Source organism: Staurois parvus, unplaced genomic scaffold (genome assembly GCF_062004578.1).
Source record: "Staurois parvus isolate SC_StPar_1 unplaced genomic scaffold, SC_StPar_1.0 ptg000025l, whole genome shotgun sequence".
In the NCBI taxonomy this organism is placed as follows: Eukaryota; Metazoa; Chordata; class Amphibia; order Anura; family Ranidae; genus Staurois; species Staurois parvus.
In genome coordinates, this window is record NW_028317821.1 from 22740402 (window position 1) to 22760076 (window position 19675).

Genomic DNA, 19675 nt, shown 5'->3' on the forward strand with positions numbered 1-19675 from the left:
TCCTTATTGATTGTTCCACCTTTCAGACACATAAGCCCTTTTCATATTTCGCAAGAAGCTAACTGCTGTGATCTTTTTAGGGTTCCCAAATGCTGTCAGACTGATCCTCTGCCTTTTATACTTTTTACATTTCATTCTGGAAAAAAAAAAGGAAAGTCAGCAGCTACAAATACTGTAGCTGCTTTTAATTAACATGAATTACCAGTCCCAGGATCCAACGCTTTTGTCATTTGGGTTGGTTCTTTGCTGGTCTTTTGGTCCCTCGTGCTACCATCTTGGACATAGGAAGCCGGCTGTAACTTCTTGGTGCTTCACTGCTGGTTTTCCACTGCATATGCAGGAGTAACGCTGCACTTTCTCAATGGACCTGCAGCTTCCTGGGACGTGTGATGTGTCCCAGGAGGTTTCGGGTGGGGGAAGGCTAAACTTCCGCTCTGATCACCTAGCACTTCTAATATAGTGTATGAGTGTACCTATGGCTGCAAAGGAGAAGGAGATTGAGAACTCTGCATTCTCAATCTATTTCTCAATTTCAAAAGTGAAAAGAAAAGAGAAAACATTTTTTTAAATGTAAAAAAGATAAATAATTCCCTATTCACATCTGTGTGATGTGTGAATGCGCAAAACATTGCCCACATTACAGTGTTGCACCAAACATGTGTTGTTCTTGTTGGTGTGCTGCCACGCTATTTATTGTTAATTGCATCCCAACACTCCTTGCTAACACAGAAGCATTGCAGCCCACCATGTTGCATGGTGTAACTTAGTACAAGGTGCTGTGGTGCGCTACACATAAAAAATAAAATACATACTACACCTATTTAGATCAATTTATCTTCTTTTGGCAACCCATTCAAATGGCTTCCTTAACACAAGTGCAAAAAATGCTCTGCAGCTCAAGGATTCGAACCCAAACATATCTTCTTATGGCCAGTTCTTTAAGAGGTTCTAAACACCAGAAGCAGGCTTCCCAATCATGTGATCACTGTGATAGGCAAACAGTCGTAAACTGTGACAACTCAGTGAGCGTGTGCTGAAATAGACATGCACTAAAAATTGCATGCACTACTTTTTTTTGCATAGCGGGTTGCAATGTAAAACACAGCAACGCAACGCCACCATGGTGCATAGAACTGTATTTAAGTGTCACTTTTGACATTTCAATAAGGTTCTGTCAAGAAAAAAAAAAACTCTGTGAAATTCTGGGATCCTTGCATTTTGTCATGCAGCACACACTGAGAATTCTGCATTCAACAAGGTTTTCTGGTGTGGTCAGGCCATAAATGTCACTTAGTTGCTTACAGATCAGTCCTCATTGGCTAAGCATGTTGACACTTCTTCTACTTTGGTTTCTTATGGTGTTGCTGCTCACCAGCAGGGGCATGACCAAGTGCATCTGTATTTCAGTGGACATTTTAATGTGTCCGGCCTTAATCTACAGGGTAACACCCATTCCATATCCAACTACGCTACCTGGGGCTCTGATGATGACTGGGTACTTCTATAGCCTGTACCTTGGCGAGAGCCTTTTTTTGCATCCTGCTGATATATTAAGCTTTGGCCATTTACGTTAGTGTCTACGCATATGCATTTCTCATCCAGGCTCCTTACAATGACCGCATATATTCACAGGGAGATATTGGATCACTGTAGCTTCTTTGCTTCTAGTGTTTACCCCTAGCTAAGCTTGCCAACAATGTATTACACACAATCACAAGGTATTATAAAAATGAGTGTAGTGCTATAATAGCAATCTTCCTAAATATTATATATATAGTCACTCTTACTGGATTAATATTACCATGCTTGCCTAATACTAATGTGCATTTATGTGGAAAAAATGCTAGTGCTAAAGTGTTAAATATTGCAAAAAATAAACCTTTAGCATCAAAAGGTGCTATGTGTGCCTCTGAAAGTGCTCATACAGTAAACATTTTAATTGTGTGACCACTCCTGTGACACAATTGCAATAATATTGCTATTGCCTTATATCGCTGTAGCACAAACAAGAATGATTATCCATGCTGAGATTGCATGTTTACTGTATGTGGCAGCAATGCATGCTTACTCTGGTGACTAACAGTAGTCATATTGTACTTGTACTGCCAGCTATTCTTTAGCTTTTATGGGCTCTTTTAGAAATATAGATGGCCAGTGGAGGAATAATCTACAAATTGGTGTATGGAGTACTATTACAAAATATAGAGTAATCAGGGAAAAAAGTTAATAAGTCACTAATTATCATCAGATAAACAAGTTTCCTGTTAAACATATGACTTATTCAGATAATCTCAGGTTTACAATGTAATGAGTGATAATTGTTTAGACCGTATTGATAAATACTTAAAATGAATCATGAAATAAAAGCTTTTAATAACGACTGTATTAGTAATGCTTGCATTTGTTGCTTCACACAGGAAAACTGTATAAACGTAATTAACTGTGAAGATCTGGAAAATCTAACTGTACTCTTGTTAAACAAGAACCAACTTACATCAATACATGGGCTAGACAACTGTGCAAACCTTAGGAGTTTGGAGTTATCGTTCAATGTAATAACTAGAATTAGTAAGTGTGCTTTTTTCCCAGTTCTTTGTTTATGTTCTAGAGAACATCTAGACTCTTCTCTATACTAAAAGCATCAATTCAAAATAGTGTTGCACTGTCAACCAAAATCAATAAGTGAAGTGACTAATCTCAAAGTGCAACAAATCAATCAATAATAAAGTCCAGTATTAAATCAATGTATGAAGTCCACCAGGAGTGAAAACGTAATCCTGATATATCCAATGTACACCACCAGTCATCTCACCTGCCTGGAATCTCGGCGGTGCTGTGTTATACTTCTATTACTTCTCTGTTTGTGGGTATTTTATATGGTTTTACTAATACATTTTGTACAGCACTTCACTATGGGATATCCTTGTTCTCTCCTTTGTGTGTCAAAGTCAAAAAGGTGTGGCGCTAGAACCACAAGTAGATACAGTCTTATGTAAGTGTAATGGGTGATATTAGTGAGCACTCAGTAGTGCCAGTTATCTATTCACATTCATAGTCTTAAAAAAGTTTAAAAAGGTCTTTAAATGTGAAGATCCATCTGAAAAGATCTCAGGTAGGTGCTCTATATATCATCCAGGTGATGTGCCATGAATATGTTAAGATTACGCACTCACCAGATGCGCAACCGTAATGGTGACGTCATGTGGCTGTTCTGTAGACTGGAGGAGGGGAAGGAGCGGCTGATGCTGGGCTCTCATCTATAAGCGGATACCAATACAGAGCCCACTCTGGAGGACGGCTTGAGGTGCTGCAGACTACCCAGGGGAAGGGGATATACATCTCTCTCTGACCAGACCAGGCTGATCTTATCCTTAAGGGGACCTCCGGCAGACAACTTTATATATATATTGTGGGAACTCGCTTCAAAGTAGTAGAGCTTTTGTAACGCACACAGCAACTCACTTGCTTTTTAAGGCCTTTTTAGCCCATTTTTATTCAAATGAAAGTTCAAAACATCAGAAGTTTCCCACACAGGGGTATCGATCATCCACATACACAAAATTCAGCCTCCTGGCTCTCTCAGATATAAACACTCTTCCACTGGCCGTCCTCTTAAGGCTTACGTCTGTCTCCTACAGACTCTTTCAAAACATGGCTCTCGCACACAGCTGGCCACTAGCACATAGCTAATCTCTAGCAGCTCCTTGCTGCTTTTGTCTTCCACCTCTCCTTGGTGGAGCCCTCCTGACTCCTATCTGCTGGGGTGGAGCCCAGACCCCAGGTCCTGACTCTATGAAAAGGCCTGCACACACCTGTGCAATCAGTCTCCTGGCCATTCCCAAAACCTGGTCCCAGGATTGGAGATTTCATCCCTCCCAGATCTCTTTGAAATCTCCAGGCTCCAGATCCCAAAACAGACTTTACAAACAAAGGAGGAAAGTGAAAAGCCACTTTCCTCCGTATCAAACACTTACCCTGGAGCCCCTCAACCTGCCTTGTTGAGAATCCTGGGTGACAGATCGTCACACTGTCACAATATATATATATATATATATATATATATATATATATATAGTTGTGTTCAAAATAATAGCAGTGTGTTGAAAAAAGTGAATAAAGCTCAAAAACCTTCTAATAGCTTTTATTTCCATACACACAAATGCATTGGGAACACTACACATTCTATTCCAAATCAAAACATGAAGAAAAATATATCAAATTTGTGTTGTTCCTCTAAAACAATTGAAGAAAAGTGAATATTAGACTGTTCAAAAAAATAGCAGTGTTTGTATTCTTCTTTACAAACTCAAACATTTACTATATAAACTGAAAAATGTTTGAAGATTTTGCTTTCCTTTGAATCACTTAATGAATATTTAGTTGTATAAGCACTGTTTCTGAGAACTGCTGTACATCTGTGTTGCATGGAGTCAACCAACTTCTGGCACCTGTGAACAGGTATTCCAGCCCAGGATGATTGGACTACATTCCACAGTTCTTCTCTATTTCTTGGTTTTGCCTCAGAAACTGCATTTTTGATGTCACCCCACAAGTTTTCTATTGGATTAAGATCCGGGGATTGGGCTGGCCACTCCATAACATCAATCTTGTTGGTCTGGAACCAAGGTGTTGCACGTTTACTGGTGTGTTTGGGGTCGTTGTTTTGTTGGAACACCCATTTCAAGGGCATTTCCTCTTCAGCATAAGGCAGCATGACCTCTTCAAGTATTCTGATGTATTCAAACTGATCCATGATCCCTGGTATGTGATAAATAGACCCAACACCGTAGTATGAGAAACACCCCATATCATGATGCTTGCACAACCATGCTTCACTGTCTTCACAGTGTACTGTGGCTTGAATTCAGTGTTTGGGGGTCGTCTGACAAACTGTCTCCGGCCACTAGACCCAAAAAGAACAATTTTACTTTCATCAGTCCACAAAATGTTGCGCCATTTCTCTTTAGGCCAGTCAATGTGCTCTTTGGCAAATTGTAACCTCTTCAGCACATGTCTTTTTTTCAACAGTGGGACTTTGCGGAGGCTTCTTGCAGATAGCTTGGCTTCACATAGGCGTCTTCTAATTGTAACAGTACTCACAGGTAACTTTAGACCTTCTTTCATCTTCCTGGAGCTGATTGTTGGCTGAGTCCTTGCCATTTTGGCTATTCTTCTATCCATTCGAATGGTAGTTTTTCGCTTTCTTCTACGTCTTTCAGGTTTTGGTTGTCATGTTAAAGCATTTGCGATCATTTTAGCTGAGCAGCCTATCATTTTCTGCACTTCTTTATATGTTTTCCCCTCTCCAATCAACTTTTTAATCAAGGTACGCTGTTCTTCTGAACAATGTCTGGAACGACCCATTTTCCTCAGAATTTCAGAGAGAAATGCACTGTAACCAGCATGTACAACGTTTGCTGCCTTCCTTCCTTAAATAAGGGCAATAATTGCCAGCTGTTTTTCAAAGAATGAATGACCTCACTATATCGAACTCCACACTGCCATTATTTTGAACATGCCCCTTTCAATTAGTGATTCAAATACACAGAATCAGCAAGCATGCATGTCATGACTGTTGGGTCTGTTGGATTTCTATTACTCTACTACACCTGCTAGTAAATTATTTGCCATGTAGAAATATAATTTCTGCCAAAAACAGTGATTGATCAGGTTAGTGATGTCTGATTGCTATTATTTTGAACTGTGTATATATATATATATATATATATATATATATATATATACGCATTACGGTTGCACATCTGGTGAGTGTGTAATCTTAACATATTCACGGCATATCACCTGGATGATATATAGAGCACCTACCTGAGATCTTTTCAGATGGATCTTCATATTTAAGCACCTTTTTAAACTTTTTTAAGACTATGAATGTGAATAGATATATGGCACTATTGAGTGCTCACTAATATCACCCATTACACTTTTGATGCATATTATTGTGTATTTGCACTTTTGTCACTTTATTTATCACGTATATGTGATTTGTGCATTTAATATGGTTATATATGTGTATATATAAGACTGTATATACTTGTGGTTCTAGCGCCACACCTTTTTGTCTTTGATTATTTTGGAGGTTTTTTTGGTTTGCCTTTTCGGTGCATTGGCTACTTGTGATTATTTAGCGCTCACTTATCTTATTTCATATATCTCCTTTGTGTGTGTTTGCGGTGGAGAGATCGGTATACGAGAAGCGATCCAGTGACCATTCTGGGGCATTTAAATGTTGATTTAGACTTCTTATCATGTGAGGTCAAAAAATCTGGTAAGCGGATCTTTAATCACATGGTGGCTGGTGCACACTGGATATATGAAGATTACTTTTTCACTCAAAGTGGACTTTATAAATTGATTTAACACTGGACTTTGTCATTGATTAATTTATCACACTTTGACATTATTCACTTCACTTATTGGTTTTGGTTGACAGCACAACACTATTTTGAATTGATGCTTTTATATAGCAACCAGTGTACATTACTGCCATATGATGTAGTAGTGGCTACAAACTGCAACTCACAGCAACCTTTTTCATCACTCTTGCTGAGCAGATATTGCTTCCAGTGGTGGGGTACAGGGAAGGACCGAGCCGATCCAAAGTCCTGATGGACCTGCGGCAACCTGGTCCAGATTATATCTCCGGATTTGACAAAGTGTGGCTCCAGTGACTGAACGTTGCAAATGGGAGATGCCAGATGCCTGGAAAGTGCTAGTGTAATTTTTGTCTTTTAGTGATGATAGGCTCATACATGAACTCCATGCAGATATTTAAGGAACAAATTAATGAAGTGCTGTAATTATTTATACATAACATAAGCATCTGAATTTGATTTGGTATTGCTATACAGCAGATCTCTGACAGCTTTCCTGCAGTTCAAAGAAGTGTTGTTAGGAGGAGAGAGCAAAGTGACAAAAAGTAACAGTGACTGATAGCTCATCAGTATTCTGCTTCCTCTTACACTCTACAATCACAGGGTCGGTGATAGGGAGGAGACCTGTAATTACAAGTGAATCTGCTCTAAAGGTTAGGTCCCTTACGCAAGGCTGCGTACATCTCAGAAATGGATACAGTGAAATACAAATCATTTGGAACAAAAAAAAGCTCTTATATACACTCACTGGCCACTATATTAGGTACATCTTGCTAGTACTGGGTTGGACCACGTTTTGTCTTCAGTACTGCCTTAATTCTTTGTGGCAAAGATTTGACAAGGTTAGAAACATTCCTCAGAGATTTTGTTCCATATTGACATAAGTTACCATTGCCTTTCTATCATCTCGAACCAGTCTGCGGATTCTCCTCTGACATCAACAAGGCATTTTCATCCACACAACTGCCACTCACTGGATATTTTCTCTTTTTCAGACCATTCTCTTTAAACCCTAGAGGTGGTTGTGCGTGAGCAGTTTTTGAAATACTCAGACCAGCACTTCTGGCACCAACAACCATGCCATGTTTAAAGTCACTTAATTCCCCTTTCTTCCCCATTGTGAGGCTCGGTTCGAACTTCAGCAAGTCATCTTCATCATGTCTAGTTCCCTAAATGCATTGAGTTGCTGCCATGTGATTTACTGATTAGCAATTTGTGTTATCAAGCAATTGAACAGGTGTACCTAATAAAGTGGTCGGTGAGTGTAAGTATTTCATCAGTGTATACAATGGTTTGCCTATAATTCACCTTTAAATCTTAATTCATGATTGTTAGCCAGAAGGTTCACTGTAATGCAGAAATGTGTTGAATATTATTATTATTATTATTATTGAATAATTAAGTAAAATAATAAATTGAATAAAAAAGTATCGTCATCTACTGCAACTGGTGGCTTGTAGTTCTCAAAGCACTGTCTGGGTGCTGGTGAGCACTCTTGTAATGCATTGATTCTTCCTGCAACAGTAAATATCTGGCCGTATGGGAGGTACAGGCAGAAAGCTTACTGAGAGTCTGTAGGAGCCTGGCATTGTACCTGTGATCTTCTGATTGCGGATGCAATGCTTTACAGGCTGCAATGTAAAAAAAATAATAAATGCACATTTTTTTTACCTGCAAAAAGGTTTGCATTTTTCATTTTTTTTTAAGGCAAATGTATCCTTTAAATTGACAGTACTACACAGTATCAGTCTAAGGCAGAGGGAGTTTGGGGTTTTAACAGGGTTTTTGCTGATATTGTGAGAGTTGTTTGTGTATACAGTCTCTAATATACAAAATACTACTGTACAGATTGTTAGACATGGGCTGGCAGGATTTTAGACAGTATACTGCAGGGATGAGCAATACTTTTTTCCAAGGAGCCATGGTGGCATTCCAAACACAGAGAGTGTGCCGGCCTGTGCTGCACCTAGGCGCCCCTAGGTGGCAGTGCATCCTAGGCAGCTGCCTAGTGTACCTAATGGAAGCACAGGCCCTGTGTATATGTCTCACTTAGATATGTTAATATCTTAAATACACACAGTAAGGGGATTCAGAATTTATGGCTGATGTTCAGAAAACGTTTGTTTTCTCACAATCTTAAAAAGTTGTATTTTTGATCCTGAAGCCCAAAGACTTTGCAGAACTTTCCATAGAATAAAGTCTCCATTCCACATCTTAGCTGGTAGCTAAGATATGAAATGGAGGCTTTATCCTACTGTATGTCCATGTCTTCTGCCAGATGTGATTATTGGTCTCAGTTGTCCACAGGTCTTTGTATATGTGAGCTGATTGATACTCAATGCCTTTTCTTTCGATCTCTTGGTTTTGGGAGTCTGCTGCAGGGTGAAAGGCTGACTGCTGACAGAACTCTAAAAGAAAGGTACAAGTGCTGCCTGTTTGTGTTGAAGAACCCATTAGGGTACACCTTATTAGCCAAGAACAGAGTTTAGTTAGTGGTTTGGACAAGCCTATGTTTTGTTTTATGCAATGGACTTGCTGTACAAAGTCCTTCTCCACTGAAAATGTATTTGATTTCTGCCTTGTTAAATGAAAGTGCAGGACAAACCTGTGTGGACTGTCCCTGGGTCTGCCTGCCCCATGCATGGTTTACCGCTGCCAATACCAGTTGAGCCCATCCCCCTTACAAAATGAAAAATTGGAAGCTGGCACTTAACATTTGCAAAGCAGAAACTGGGTACTTTGTACAGTCTTTCACTGTACTCTGATGATATATATATATAATATGTCTTATTACAAACAGTAAAAAAATATTTTTTTTCCCAGCACTATAACAAATAAATAATGCAAACATTTGGTAGCTTCCCTGTGAGATGCATTTTGCAGTAGTTGAGCAGATGTAGCAAATTTTTCATCCAAAATTACAAGGATTCTTGATTTTCAAATTTGAACAATGATCCTGTGTTCAGATAAAGTTTTCAAGTCAGACTCTTTATAGAAAGCGGCATTTTTCTTTATAAAGCTGAAATGTAATATGATATAAATTTGTTTATAGAAATGTATTTTGATCATTTATTTTCACAGCCTATAGCAGACAATATTTTTTTCTTTGCCACCATTCCCTACCTGCTATAATTGTGTTAATGTTAGCATTTTTGATTCATTTCTGTTAACTTTTTTTAAATGTCAAAATGATCTGTTAAATAAGCACTATTTACAAGTAGAATGATAATGATATACATTTGGTTTGGCTTAGGTGGGCTTAATTCTCTTAGAAATCTTCAGAGGTTAGCCTTGGATCACAATCAGCTAATCTCCACTCGAGGTCTTGAGACCACACCTCTGCTCACATACTTGGACTGCTCCTACAACTATCTTACTGAACTTGAAGGAATTCAGAATTGTGGCTTGCTGCAGATTCTAAAGTTACAAGGAAACAACTTGACTGAGGTAAAATAATACATTATGCGGCTTTCATGCATCTGTCATGTTTAAAATGACAAATTATGGTTGCTTGGCTACACTAACAGGATTACTGTATGCAAGTTTTTCATAACTGTACAACAGTTGTACCTACTCTTTTTGCTCTTACTGGCTTCATATGCCAACATGCTGTGATTTTCATTCTCTCTCTCTCTGTCAGCATATTGAATCTTTTACATTTACACAGATGGTTTTAGATCGAATCAGCATTTCCCATAATGCCACTGGTTAGTTATGGTACTAAATTGTAATTTCTGATTTACCATTAGGAACAGTAGACATGTAGTTCTAGGTGGCACAGGCAAAAAGGCAATTTCCATATACTGCATATTTGTCAGCCATGTATTCTCACCCATCATTGGTAGAAATACAGTTGACTCAAGCTTACCTAAACATTACCACAACATTCTAAACCAAGTTAGGACCAGTAAATAATGAAAATAATCTATAAGAAGAGATTTTGTTGGAGGGTTGTATTTTGGGCGCTAAATGGTTCATGCTTACTCTGGCCATACATTCAGATTTTTTTTCTCTTTAAACCAGTGGGTTGATGGAGGAATCACTCCCGCTGTGTTATTGTGTTCTTGCTCTGGAGAGCCATCAGAACATACCAATCAATGTTGCTGGTTATAGCCGACAGGCTGGTTGTACAGAAGTTGATTGATAGCTTGACTTTTGTACAACCAAACTCCCCTTAAATGGATCAAAATCTGGCCCATCCCTGCTGAACTAGAAGAATTTCTATGCATTTATGACTGCCCCTACAGACTCCAGTCATGCAAATCTGACCTTGCCTGGGCACAATAACAACAGTAGCCTTTGTTCAGTAGCCCACAGAATAATTGACAGCTGCAATCTGATTGATCACTGTGAGAATATTAAGCTGACATTCTCTTCTTGAGGTTTCTTGGGGTTTGGCAAATGGCTAATTTCATAAATTATAGTTTTGGGTAATTTAACTTATGCAAATTTTCTACAAGTCACTTTTCTGTTATTTATTTCCATTAGTTGCATGGCACTGATATAAGATGTAGTACATTTCAAAGTACATAGAACTCTAATATCAGTCCTTGATCCCAAAAAGATCTCTATAATGCCCCTACCCCACTCACACAGACTCTAGGCCAATTTAGTGAGTGACAATTAACCAAGTAAATGTTTGTCATTTTGGGAGGACATGGGAGCACTTACAAGCAAACATTAAGAGAACATGTAATGCTAATGCAGACGGTGTCCATGATTTGAGTCAAACCCTAGACTCAGTAAGCATGTAAAAGTGTGCCAACTACCCAGCCACTGTATTCCAACTCTGGTAATTTTTTTACACCTCATCATTTCATACATAACATTGCTCATCTGTGATTAGAGAATACCCTACGCAAGAATCACACATGGGCTGCCCACGTACCCTAGACTGTTGTGTATTGCCATGTGCTTCCCCTCCAGAGGCTCTCATATAGTCGTTTAAAGTGTTACTAAATCCATAACAGTAAAATCAGTCTGTATATGCAGTAAAGCATGCTTGTTATACTCACTGTGGAACTTAAGGGGTTAGTTCTAAAAAAAGGATGTTTGATCCTGTCTTCTCTGATTCTCCCCTTCTTCCACATTCACCATTTCATCTCCTGGTAGAACACAGCCTCGGGGACATTCTGCACATGCTCAGTTTGGTGTGTATTACTGGAGAGTTTTTTCCTTTTTTTGGGAAGATGCATTAGATCAGCACAGGGCCGATCACCACTATCCAGACAGAGGGTCAGGGGTTATGCAGTCTCATAAGGCAGTGAGAGTGAAAACTCCTCCTACAAGCTTTAACCAGTGCTCAGCCGGACACTGAGAGAAGTCACAAGACTGCTCTGACTGCTCATGTTCTGTGAACTGTGGGAGACCAGATATAGTGTATGCAGGGTCCTGGGTTTAGTAACACTTTAAGTCCAGTGTGCACCTACATAAACAATATATTTATTTCTACATAATTTCTTAATGTAACCCACAAACTGCTGCTTGAAGAACAGCAGATTCTAAAAATATAACTTGCTGCTGTGAATATTTTTAACATCTAATTAGCTATGGTCTGCATGGTAGAGAGTAGCAGACTAATTACAAATGTATAAATGAGGTGTTAATTAGAGTCAGGAGATATCTAAAAGGCATTCAGTGAAGACAGATTACTGTGTTGTGCATTTGTTGACATGCAGTTTCTAAGGGAGAAGATTGCTTAGGAGCCACTACTTGTGATCACTGTTAGAGAAGACTTTATATATGAAGTGTTTGGCTGAAAAACTGTCAGTGGTTTTCTGCAACTTCTCTATTTCATAATTGTCTTTCCTAGAAACAAAAAAAGGGATAAGCTGATTGGATTTCTGGAGGAAAATACAGTTTGTTAGTAAGTTTAAGGCTCCGTTTGCTCAGGTGGCCAGGCACAGATTGTTTGCTGCATTCAGAGGTGGCTGAAAAATTGCCTCTGGATGCAGCTGCACTCTGTGCTATGGCCACAGACAACCTGGCCGATCAGCTGTGGTCAGTTTGTGTGCAGTCAGAAACTCACCAGAAACTCCCTCCATGATTTCACACTGCCTGCTTCCACAGTTGGTAAGAGGCTGTTGTCACATGTAATTGCTTGAATGAGCAGTTATACAGTATGTGAATAGCAGTGGTATTGGCCATTAACTTGTGCGAAGTACAAATCTGCTGTTTGCATACACTATGTGCATGCAACATTTAGCTCTGCTAGCAAGAATCTACTGATTTTCAATGGCTAACGCCCATGTGAATGTATCTTGACAATTATAGAAGAGCTCTTACACCCTTATGTGTAAAAAGATTTATTTACTGAGCTAATTTTATTTTTGCAGATTCCTAAGTTGGATAATCATGTGCTCCTCAGAGAAGTGTATTTGGATGATAACAACATCACAACACTGAGAGAGATGTCATCATATTGGCTACCTTTGTTGCAAATGTTCTCAGTCTCAAAAAACAGGTAGTTATTTAATTGTATTTACCAATAGCAATAAGGAATAAAAAAGTGTAAAACCTGCTGTATTACATCAGGTCCAGGGGCGGACTGACCATTTGGAAACTCGGGCACTGCCCGAGGGCCTGGGGTCAGTAGGGGGCCCCATGAGATGCCCCTGGTACCTTTTTCATAGGCTTTTTTGAGTCTGGGCAAGGACACAGGGGCCCCATGATCCCCTATTGCCTGGGGGCCCCACGAGTTGTCAGTCTGCCCCTGATCAGGTCATAACATGACATTAGACCTAAAGGGAAATCCTGACCTCATTGAATATTTTGTACTTGGAGGAACCACCTACAATACACGTCTTCACAATTTAATATTATTTATTAAAATACATATATCTTAATCTTATCGATTTATATGCCGCTACCTTCAAGTGATTGGTCACTGGCAACAGCTTTACTGGAAACCTCCTCCCATTGTACACATATAACCTGGCCCACTCTGTGGGGCCCCAGTTTTTCGCTAATGCCCTTGGGTAATGGACCCCTTCTCCTTTTTGAGAATATACTTTTTCCACTTTTTACATGTTTTCCTTCTTTCTTTGGCTGACACTTCTGTCAAGATCTGATTGCTTAGCGTCTTATGACTTGCCATCCATTTATGTATTGTTTATCTCAATGTAAATCTTGGGAACTGTTCCCAGACCCCATAACAGTGAGGCTTTCTCATAATGTTTGTTTTAGGCAGTGGATCCTGCATTCAGGGTTCACCTTGGTACTTGGTAAAAAGAGTGAGTTAAAAGCAGGGTGCTTTACAGGTTCAGAGCCATGCTTCATTCCTATGGCACCCAGACCTTGAAGACCCCTTTAGGGTTATGCATATCAGTGATGGACGAAGATTGGGCCCTGAACATAAGCGGTTGGGAGGGCACAGTTTATGGGGCAATCTACATTTAAGTGTTTTTACTCTGAATATTATTGTCTTGTTTTCTCAGCCCTATAGTATACAGTGGGGAAAATAATAATTTGCTCCTCTGCAGATTTTGTAAGTTTGCCCACTTACAAAGAAATGAAGAGTCTATAATTTTTATCATAGGTGTATTTTAAATGATAGAGACAGAATATCAGCCAAAAATCCAGAAAAAACACGATACAAATGTTATAAATTGAGTTGCAGTTCAGTGAGTAAAATAATTATTTGTTCCCAAAGCAAAACACGACTTAGTACTTGGGCTGGTATGTATAACGTGATGGCGCCACTCCAAGCTGGAGCTCAATAATCACCTCACCGGTATGAAAGGCAGAGCGTTTTCCTCAAATGTCTCCAGTCATGTGGGCGCAATGTGGGAAAGGACGCCGCTCTAACCACTCGTGGAGTCCTAAGTAAAGATGTCACAGTCAATGATGCACATATAATGCCTGACACCCATTGTCTTTCACTCCTCTATGACCAAGCCGTGGTGGGCGTGGTGAAACACATCAGAGGGCGTGGCCAGAGTGACAGCTAAGGCTATCCTTACATAGGACTCCACGAGTGGTTAGAGCGGTGTCCTTTCTCACATTATGACTTAGTGCTTAGTGGAGAAACCCTTGTTGGCAATCAGAGATTTAAGACATGTCTTATAGTTGGTTACCAAGTTTGCACACATCTCAGGAGTGATTTTGGTCCACACTTCTTTACAGATCTTCTCTAAATCCTTAACGTTGCTTGGCTGTCACTTGGCAACTCAAGTTTCAGCTCCCTCCATTTATTTTTTATAGGATTAAGGTCTGTAGACTGGCTAGGCCACTCCATGACCTTAATGTGCTGCTTCTTGAGCCACTCCTTTATTGCCTAGGTGGTATGTTTTGAGTCATTTTCATGCTGGAAGGCCCATCTTCAGTGTTCTCATCCAGGATTTTACAATACATGGCCTTGTCCATTGGCCCCTCAATGCAGCAAAGAAACAGCCCCAAAACATGTTTCCAACTCTTTGATTGATTGTAGGGATGGTGTTGTTATGGTCATAGTCAGCATTTTTCTTCCTCCAAACACGGTGAGTCGAGTTAATGCCAAAGAGCTAAATTTTGGTCTCATCTGACCACAGCACTTTCTCCCAATCCTTCTCTGAATCATTTAGATGTTCTTTGGCAAACTTTAGACAGGTCTGTAAATGTGCCTTCTTGAGGAGAGAGACCTTGTGGGTGCTGCAGGATTTCAATCCATGGCAGCGTTATATGTTACCAATGTTTTTTTTGGTCCCAACTGCTTGAGATCATTCACAAGCTCTTCCCATGTGGTTCTGGGATGATCCCTCATTTTTCTCATGATCATCCTTACCCCATGAGGTGAAATATTGCATGGAGCTCCAGACCAAGGGTGATTGATGGTTATTTTGTATTTCTTCCATTTGCAAATAATCGCTCAAAGAGGTAGTCTCCTTCTCACCAAGCTTCTTGCTGATGGTCTTGTAGCCTATTCCAGCCTTGTGCAGGTCTGCAATCTTGTCCCTGATGTCCTATAACAGCTCTTTGGTCTTGCCCATAATGATGGTGAGGTTTGAAAGGAAGAAATAGATTTTGTGGACAGGAGCACCTTCTTAGATTGACAGGACTAATCTGTGTACCACAGGAGCACATACCCAGTCTGTGTGAGCCAGAATTATTGTTGGTTGGTAGGGCATCAAATACTTATTATACTTACTGAACTGCAACTCAATTTATACCATTTGTATTGTGTTTTTTCTGGATTTTTGGGGTTGATAGTCTGTCTATATCATTTAAAATACACTTATGATTAAAATTATAGGCCCTTCATTTCTTTGTCAATGGGCAAACTAACAAAATCTCCAGGGGATCAAATAATTATTTTCCCCACTGTAAGTAATGTTATTATAACAGTGTTCTGATTTGCAAATCAGCAGTCCTTTCTTTTAGATCTCACTAGCATAAGTTCCTTTAATGCACATTAATAAATAAAAATAAAATTAAAAATAAATATTTTTAAATTCAAATTTTAAACATTTCCCCCCTCCCCTTTTTTACTTTTTATTTTTGCATACTTTTATCGGAGTAATTCAGTGTCACCATAGTGATACTGTACTACTCTGGTTGAGTGGTTGAGAGGGGAGGATGATCAGGGATTTTTTTTTTTTTTTTTTTTTTTAACCTGTTATTGCTTATACCAGTGAAGATTAGTGTTATAGGATATAGTTAATTGTCATGAATGGGTTTCATGGCTACACCTAATCACATGGTACAGGTAGCCAGGTACAATGTGATAGCTGTGGGCCAATCACCGCATCACAACAGTAATCAAGCCGTTATAAATGGAAACCCATTCATGACAGTTTTCTTACATAAATATCACGTGATCGGTATGATTGGTTGAAGCAATCACATGATACCCTGGCCACTCAGAGCGACCAGGCACACCGAGCACCATGATCCATTGTGTCTCCCGACCTGGCTGTGCTGCCCCCTTGTAGTAGATGTATTATGGGCAGGTGGCAAGTGGTTAAAATGGAACTTTACCCATAAAAACTAAACAAAAAAAATAATGTTCCTTAGCAAGCAACATACATTCCACATAAATGTGCGCTGTAAATTGCCTCCAGCATTGTTCCTGGTCCTGGAGGGAGGGGCCAGGAGTGCCAGCTGGGGACCTGAGAAGAGAAGGATCAGGGTTGCTCTTTGCAAAACCACCACACCGAGCAGGTAAGTATAACATGTTATGCCTTTACAATCACTTTAAGACCTGGTTGGCATAACATCCTTATGAACAGGACTTCTGAGGAGGTCATTCGAAACTATGCTTCTCATCGGACGTTCCAATGAGGAACACTTTGAAGTGGCTACTGAGGGGAGGGGGTTCCTGCTTCACTATTCTCAAACTTGTCTCTCCTATATTTGGGCCCTACTATCGTGTGGATGTGATCTGTTTGTTTCCTCAGGGAGTTACCATCTAGTGCAGTTCCTTCACCTCATGGCAGACCCCTTGCCTCTAAACCCCTCTTTGCATTAAAAATTCCACAAACTCCTTGACGAAAAGAGGGGAGGAGAGGGATGTCTATTAAAAGTTGATCCACATTAGGCAAAGATTTCCCAACCTTTTAATTCACTCTGTTCTTCAGAAAGGTACACAAGGAATCTCTGTTGCTGTCCTTTTGTTGCCTGTTTTTTTCTGTCACACATTACTACTTGTTGACTCCTACTTGCTGCCACCTTCTAACACCTATGCTAACTACCCTGTAAAAGGCAGATGCTTATACTTGCCTATTCTCAGATTGTTCCAGTCCGAACACATGATTGGCTCCCAGTGGCCGGCTTCAGGTGAGAGGAGGGACAGCCAACAAAGGATGCCCCATAGTAAGCCCATAGGTGCTGTCAACATCTTTTGTCTGCGTTTTCTCCATGCACTGGGGAGATCATGTAACTGGAGAGCTCTGAGAATAAGTAAGTATATGCATCTTCCTTTTACAGGGTAGTTAGTATAGGAGTTAAAAGGGTGGTGGGATTCGTGCTAAGCATCGTTAGTTCTAGCCCAAACTCCTACTTTAAAACCGTGAGATACTCAAAAACATATGCAATGCACCAGTCCCTGGAGATGTCCTCGTGTGATGAAATGCATTGGCTGAAGCTTAGCAGGTTTACGTCCTCATGCCTGCTGGATTGGCAGTACTGAATCCCTATACTTAATACATCTTTATGTTTGTGAGTAGATCACTGTTCTAAATTAATAAACAGTGTATTTATGGGATTATGCTATGCGCCTTCTTTTCCTTTCCAATGGTTCATGTCTGATGTACTCAAGTGTTAACTGCTGAGGTCACCTTTCTGACTATTCTGGAGTGATTCATAGGTGTTTATGACCTCAGTTTTAGGGGTCATGTGCTTCTGGTAAGAGCCAAGGTATTGATGGTGGAGCACTGAAATTCAGCACATGTGTATTACTCCTTAAATGAACACGTATTGGACACTGGTTCTACATTAATGTTGAAAAAACGTTTTCATTGGTGTTTATTTAGCACATTGTTTCATTTATACCAACTGTATTTTATATTTAAAAGGTCAGAGCAACATTTATTTTACACTAGTTAAGATACTAGAATTTTTGGCATGCCTGTAAATTTCATATCTTTGAGTACAGTACAGGACATAGGTCCCTCCCCTCTTTTCTGTGCTTTGCTTACCTCTTGCTACAAAAGATTGGAGCCACATAGAGTGGGCTGTAGTTACAGTGGGACAAAAAAGTATTTAGTCAGCCACCACTATAACTTTGTTATATATCCTTTGTTGGCAATGACAGAGGTCAAACGTTTCCTGTAAGTCTTCACAAGGTTGGCACACGCTATTGCTGGTATGTTGGCCCATTCCTCCATGCAGATCTCCTCTAGAGCAGTGATGTTTTGGGGCTGTCGCTGGGCAACACGGACTTTCAACTCCCTCCAAAGGTTTTCTATGGGGTTGAGATCTGGAGACTGGCTAGGCCACTCCAGGACCTTGAAATGCTTCTTACGAAGCCACTCCTTCGTTGCCCGGGTGGTATGTTTGGGATCATTGTCATGTTGGAAGACCCAGCCACATTTCATCTTCAATGCCCTTGCTGATGGAAGGAGGTTTGCACTCAAAATCTCACGATACATGGCCCCATTCATTCTGTCCTGTACATGGATCAGTCATCCTGGTCCCTTTGCAGAGAAACAGCCCCAAAGCATGATGTTGCCACCCCCATGCTTCACAGTAGGTATGGTGTTCTTTGGATGCAACTCAGCATTCTCTCTCCTCCAAACATGACGAGTTGTGTTTCTACCAAACAGTTCTATTTTGGTTTCATCTGACCATATGACATTCTCTCAATCCTCTTCTAAATCATCCAAATGCTCTCTAGCAAACTTCAGACCGGCCCGGACATGGACTGGCTTAAGCAGGGGGACACGTCTGGCACTGCAGGATCTGAGTCCCTGCCGGCGTAATGTGTTACTGATGGTAGCCTTTGTTACGTTGGTCCCAGCTCTCTGCAGGTGATTCACTAGGTCCCCCCGTGTGGTCCTGGTGGTGGTTACGTTGGTCACCGTTCTTGTGATCATTTTGACCCCACGGGGTGAGATCTTGCGTGGAGCCCCAGATTGAGGGAGATTATCAGGGGTCTTGTATGTCTTCCGTTTTCTAATTATTGCTCCCACAGTTGATTTGTTCACACCAAGCTGCTTGCCTATTGCAGACTCAGTCTTCCCAGCCTGGTGCAGGTCTACAATTTTGTTTCAGGTGTCCTTCGACAGCTCTTTGGTCTTCACCATAGTGGAGTTTGGAGTGTGACTGTTTGAGGTTGTGGACAGGTGTCTTTTATACTGATAACAAGTTCAAACAGGTGCCATTGATACAGGTAATGAGTACAGGACATAGGAGCCTCTTAAAGAAGAAGGTACAGGTCTGTGAGAGCCAGAAATCTTGCTTGTTTGTATGTGACCAAATACTTATTTTCCACCATAATTTGCAAATAAATTCTTTCCAAATCAGCCAATGTGATTGTCTGGATTTTTTTTCTCATTTTGTCTCTCATAGTTGAGGTCTACCTATGATGGCAATTACAGGCCTCTCTCATCTTTTTAAGTGGGAGAACTTGCACAATTGGTGGCTGACTAAATACTTTTTTCCCCCACTGTACAGTATATGGGTAAACTGGGGTGAGGTTTCCAGCAAGGTCTTGCCAGTTTCCTGTGACCGTTAGGTAGCGGCATATAACCCATGGTCTAAGAATCAACTCCTGTGTCTTGTACTGTTTTCTAAGATATAGAAATTACAGCTATGCCAAAATTCCTATGTTGTCTATCTATGTTTACTAAGTTTGTAATCACATTTCC

At 40.2% G+C, this 19675-nt stretch overlaps 1 protein-coding gene across 1 annotated transcript in view; it reads left to right on the forward strand.

The window, feature by feature from the left end:
- LRRIQ1 (leucine rich repeats and IQ motif containing 1) overlaps positions 1-19675 on the forward strand; it is a 238741-nt gene that overhangs the window by 59270 nt on the left and 159796 nt on the right. The window contains exons 9-11 of the mRNA XM_089652370.1: positions 2418-2568; positions 9646-9839; positions 12728-12855. Of these exons, the coding sequence (XP_089508496.1) occupies positions 2418-2568; positions 9646-9839; positions 12728-12855 (473 nt within the window). The remainder of the gene's footprint in view (positions 1-2417; positions 2569-9645; positions 9840-12727; positions 12856-19675) is intronic.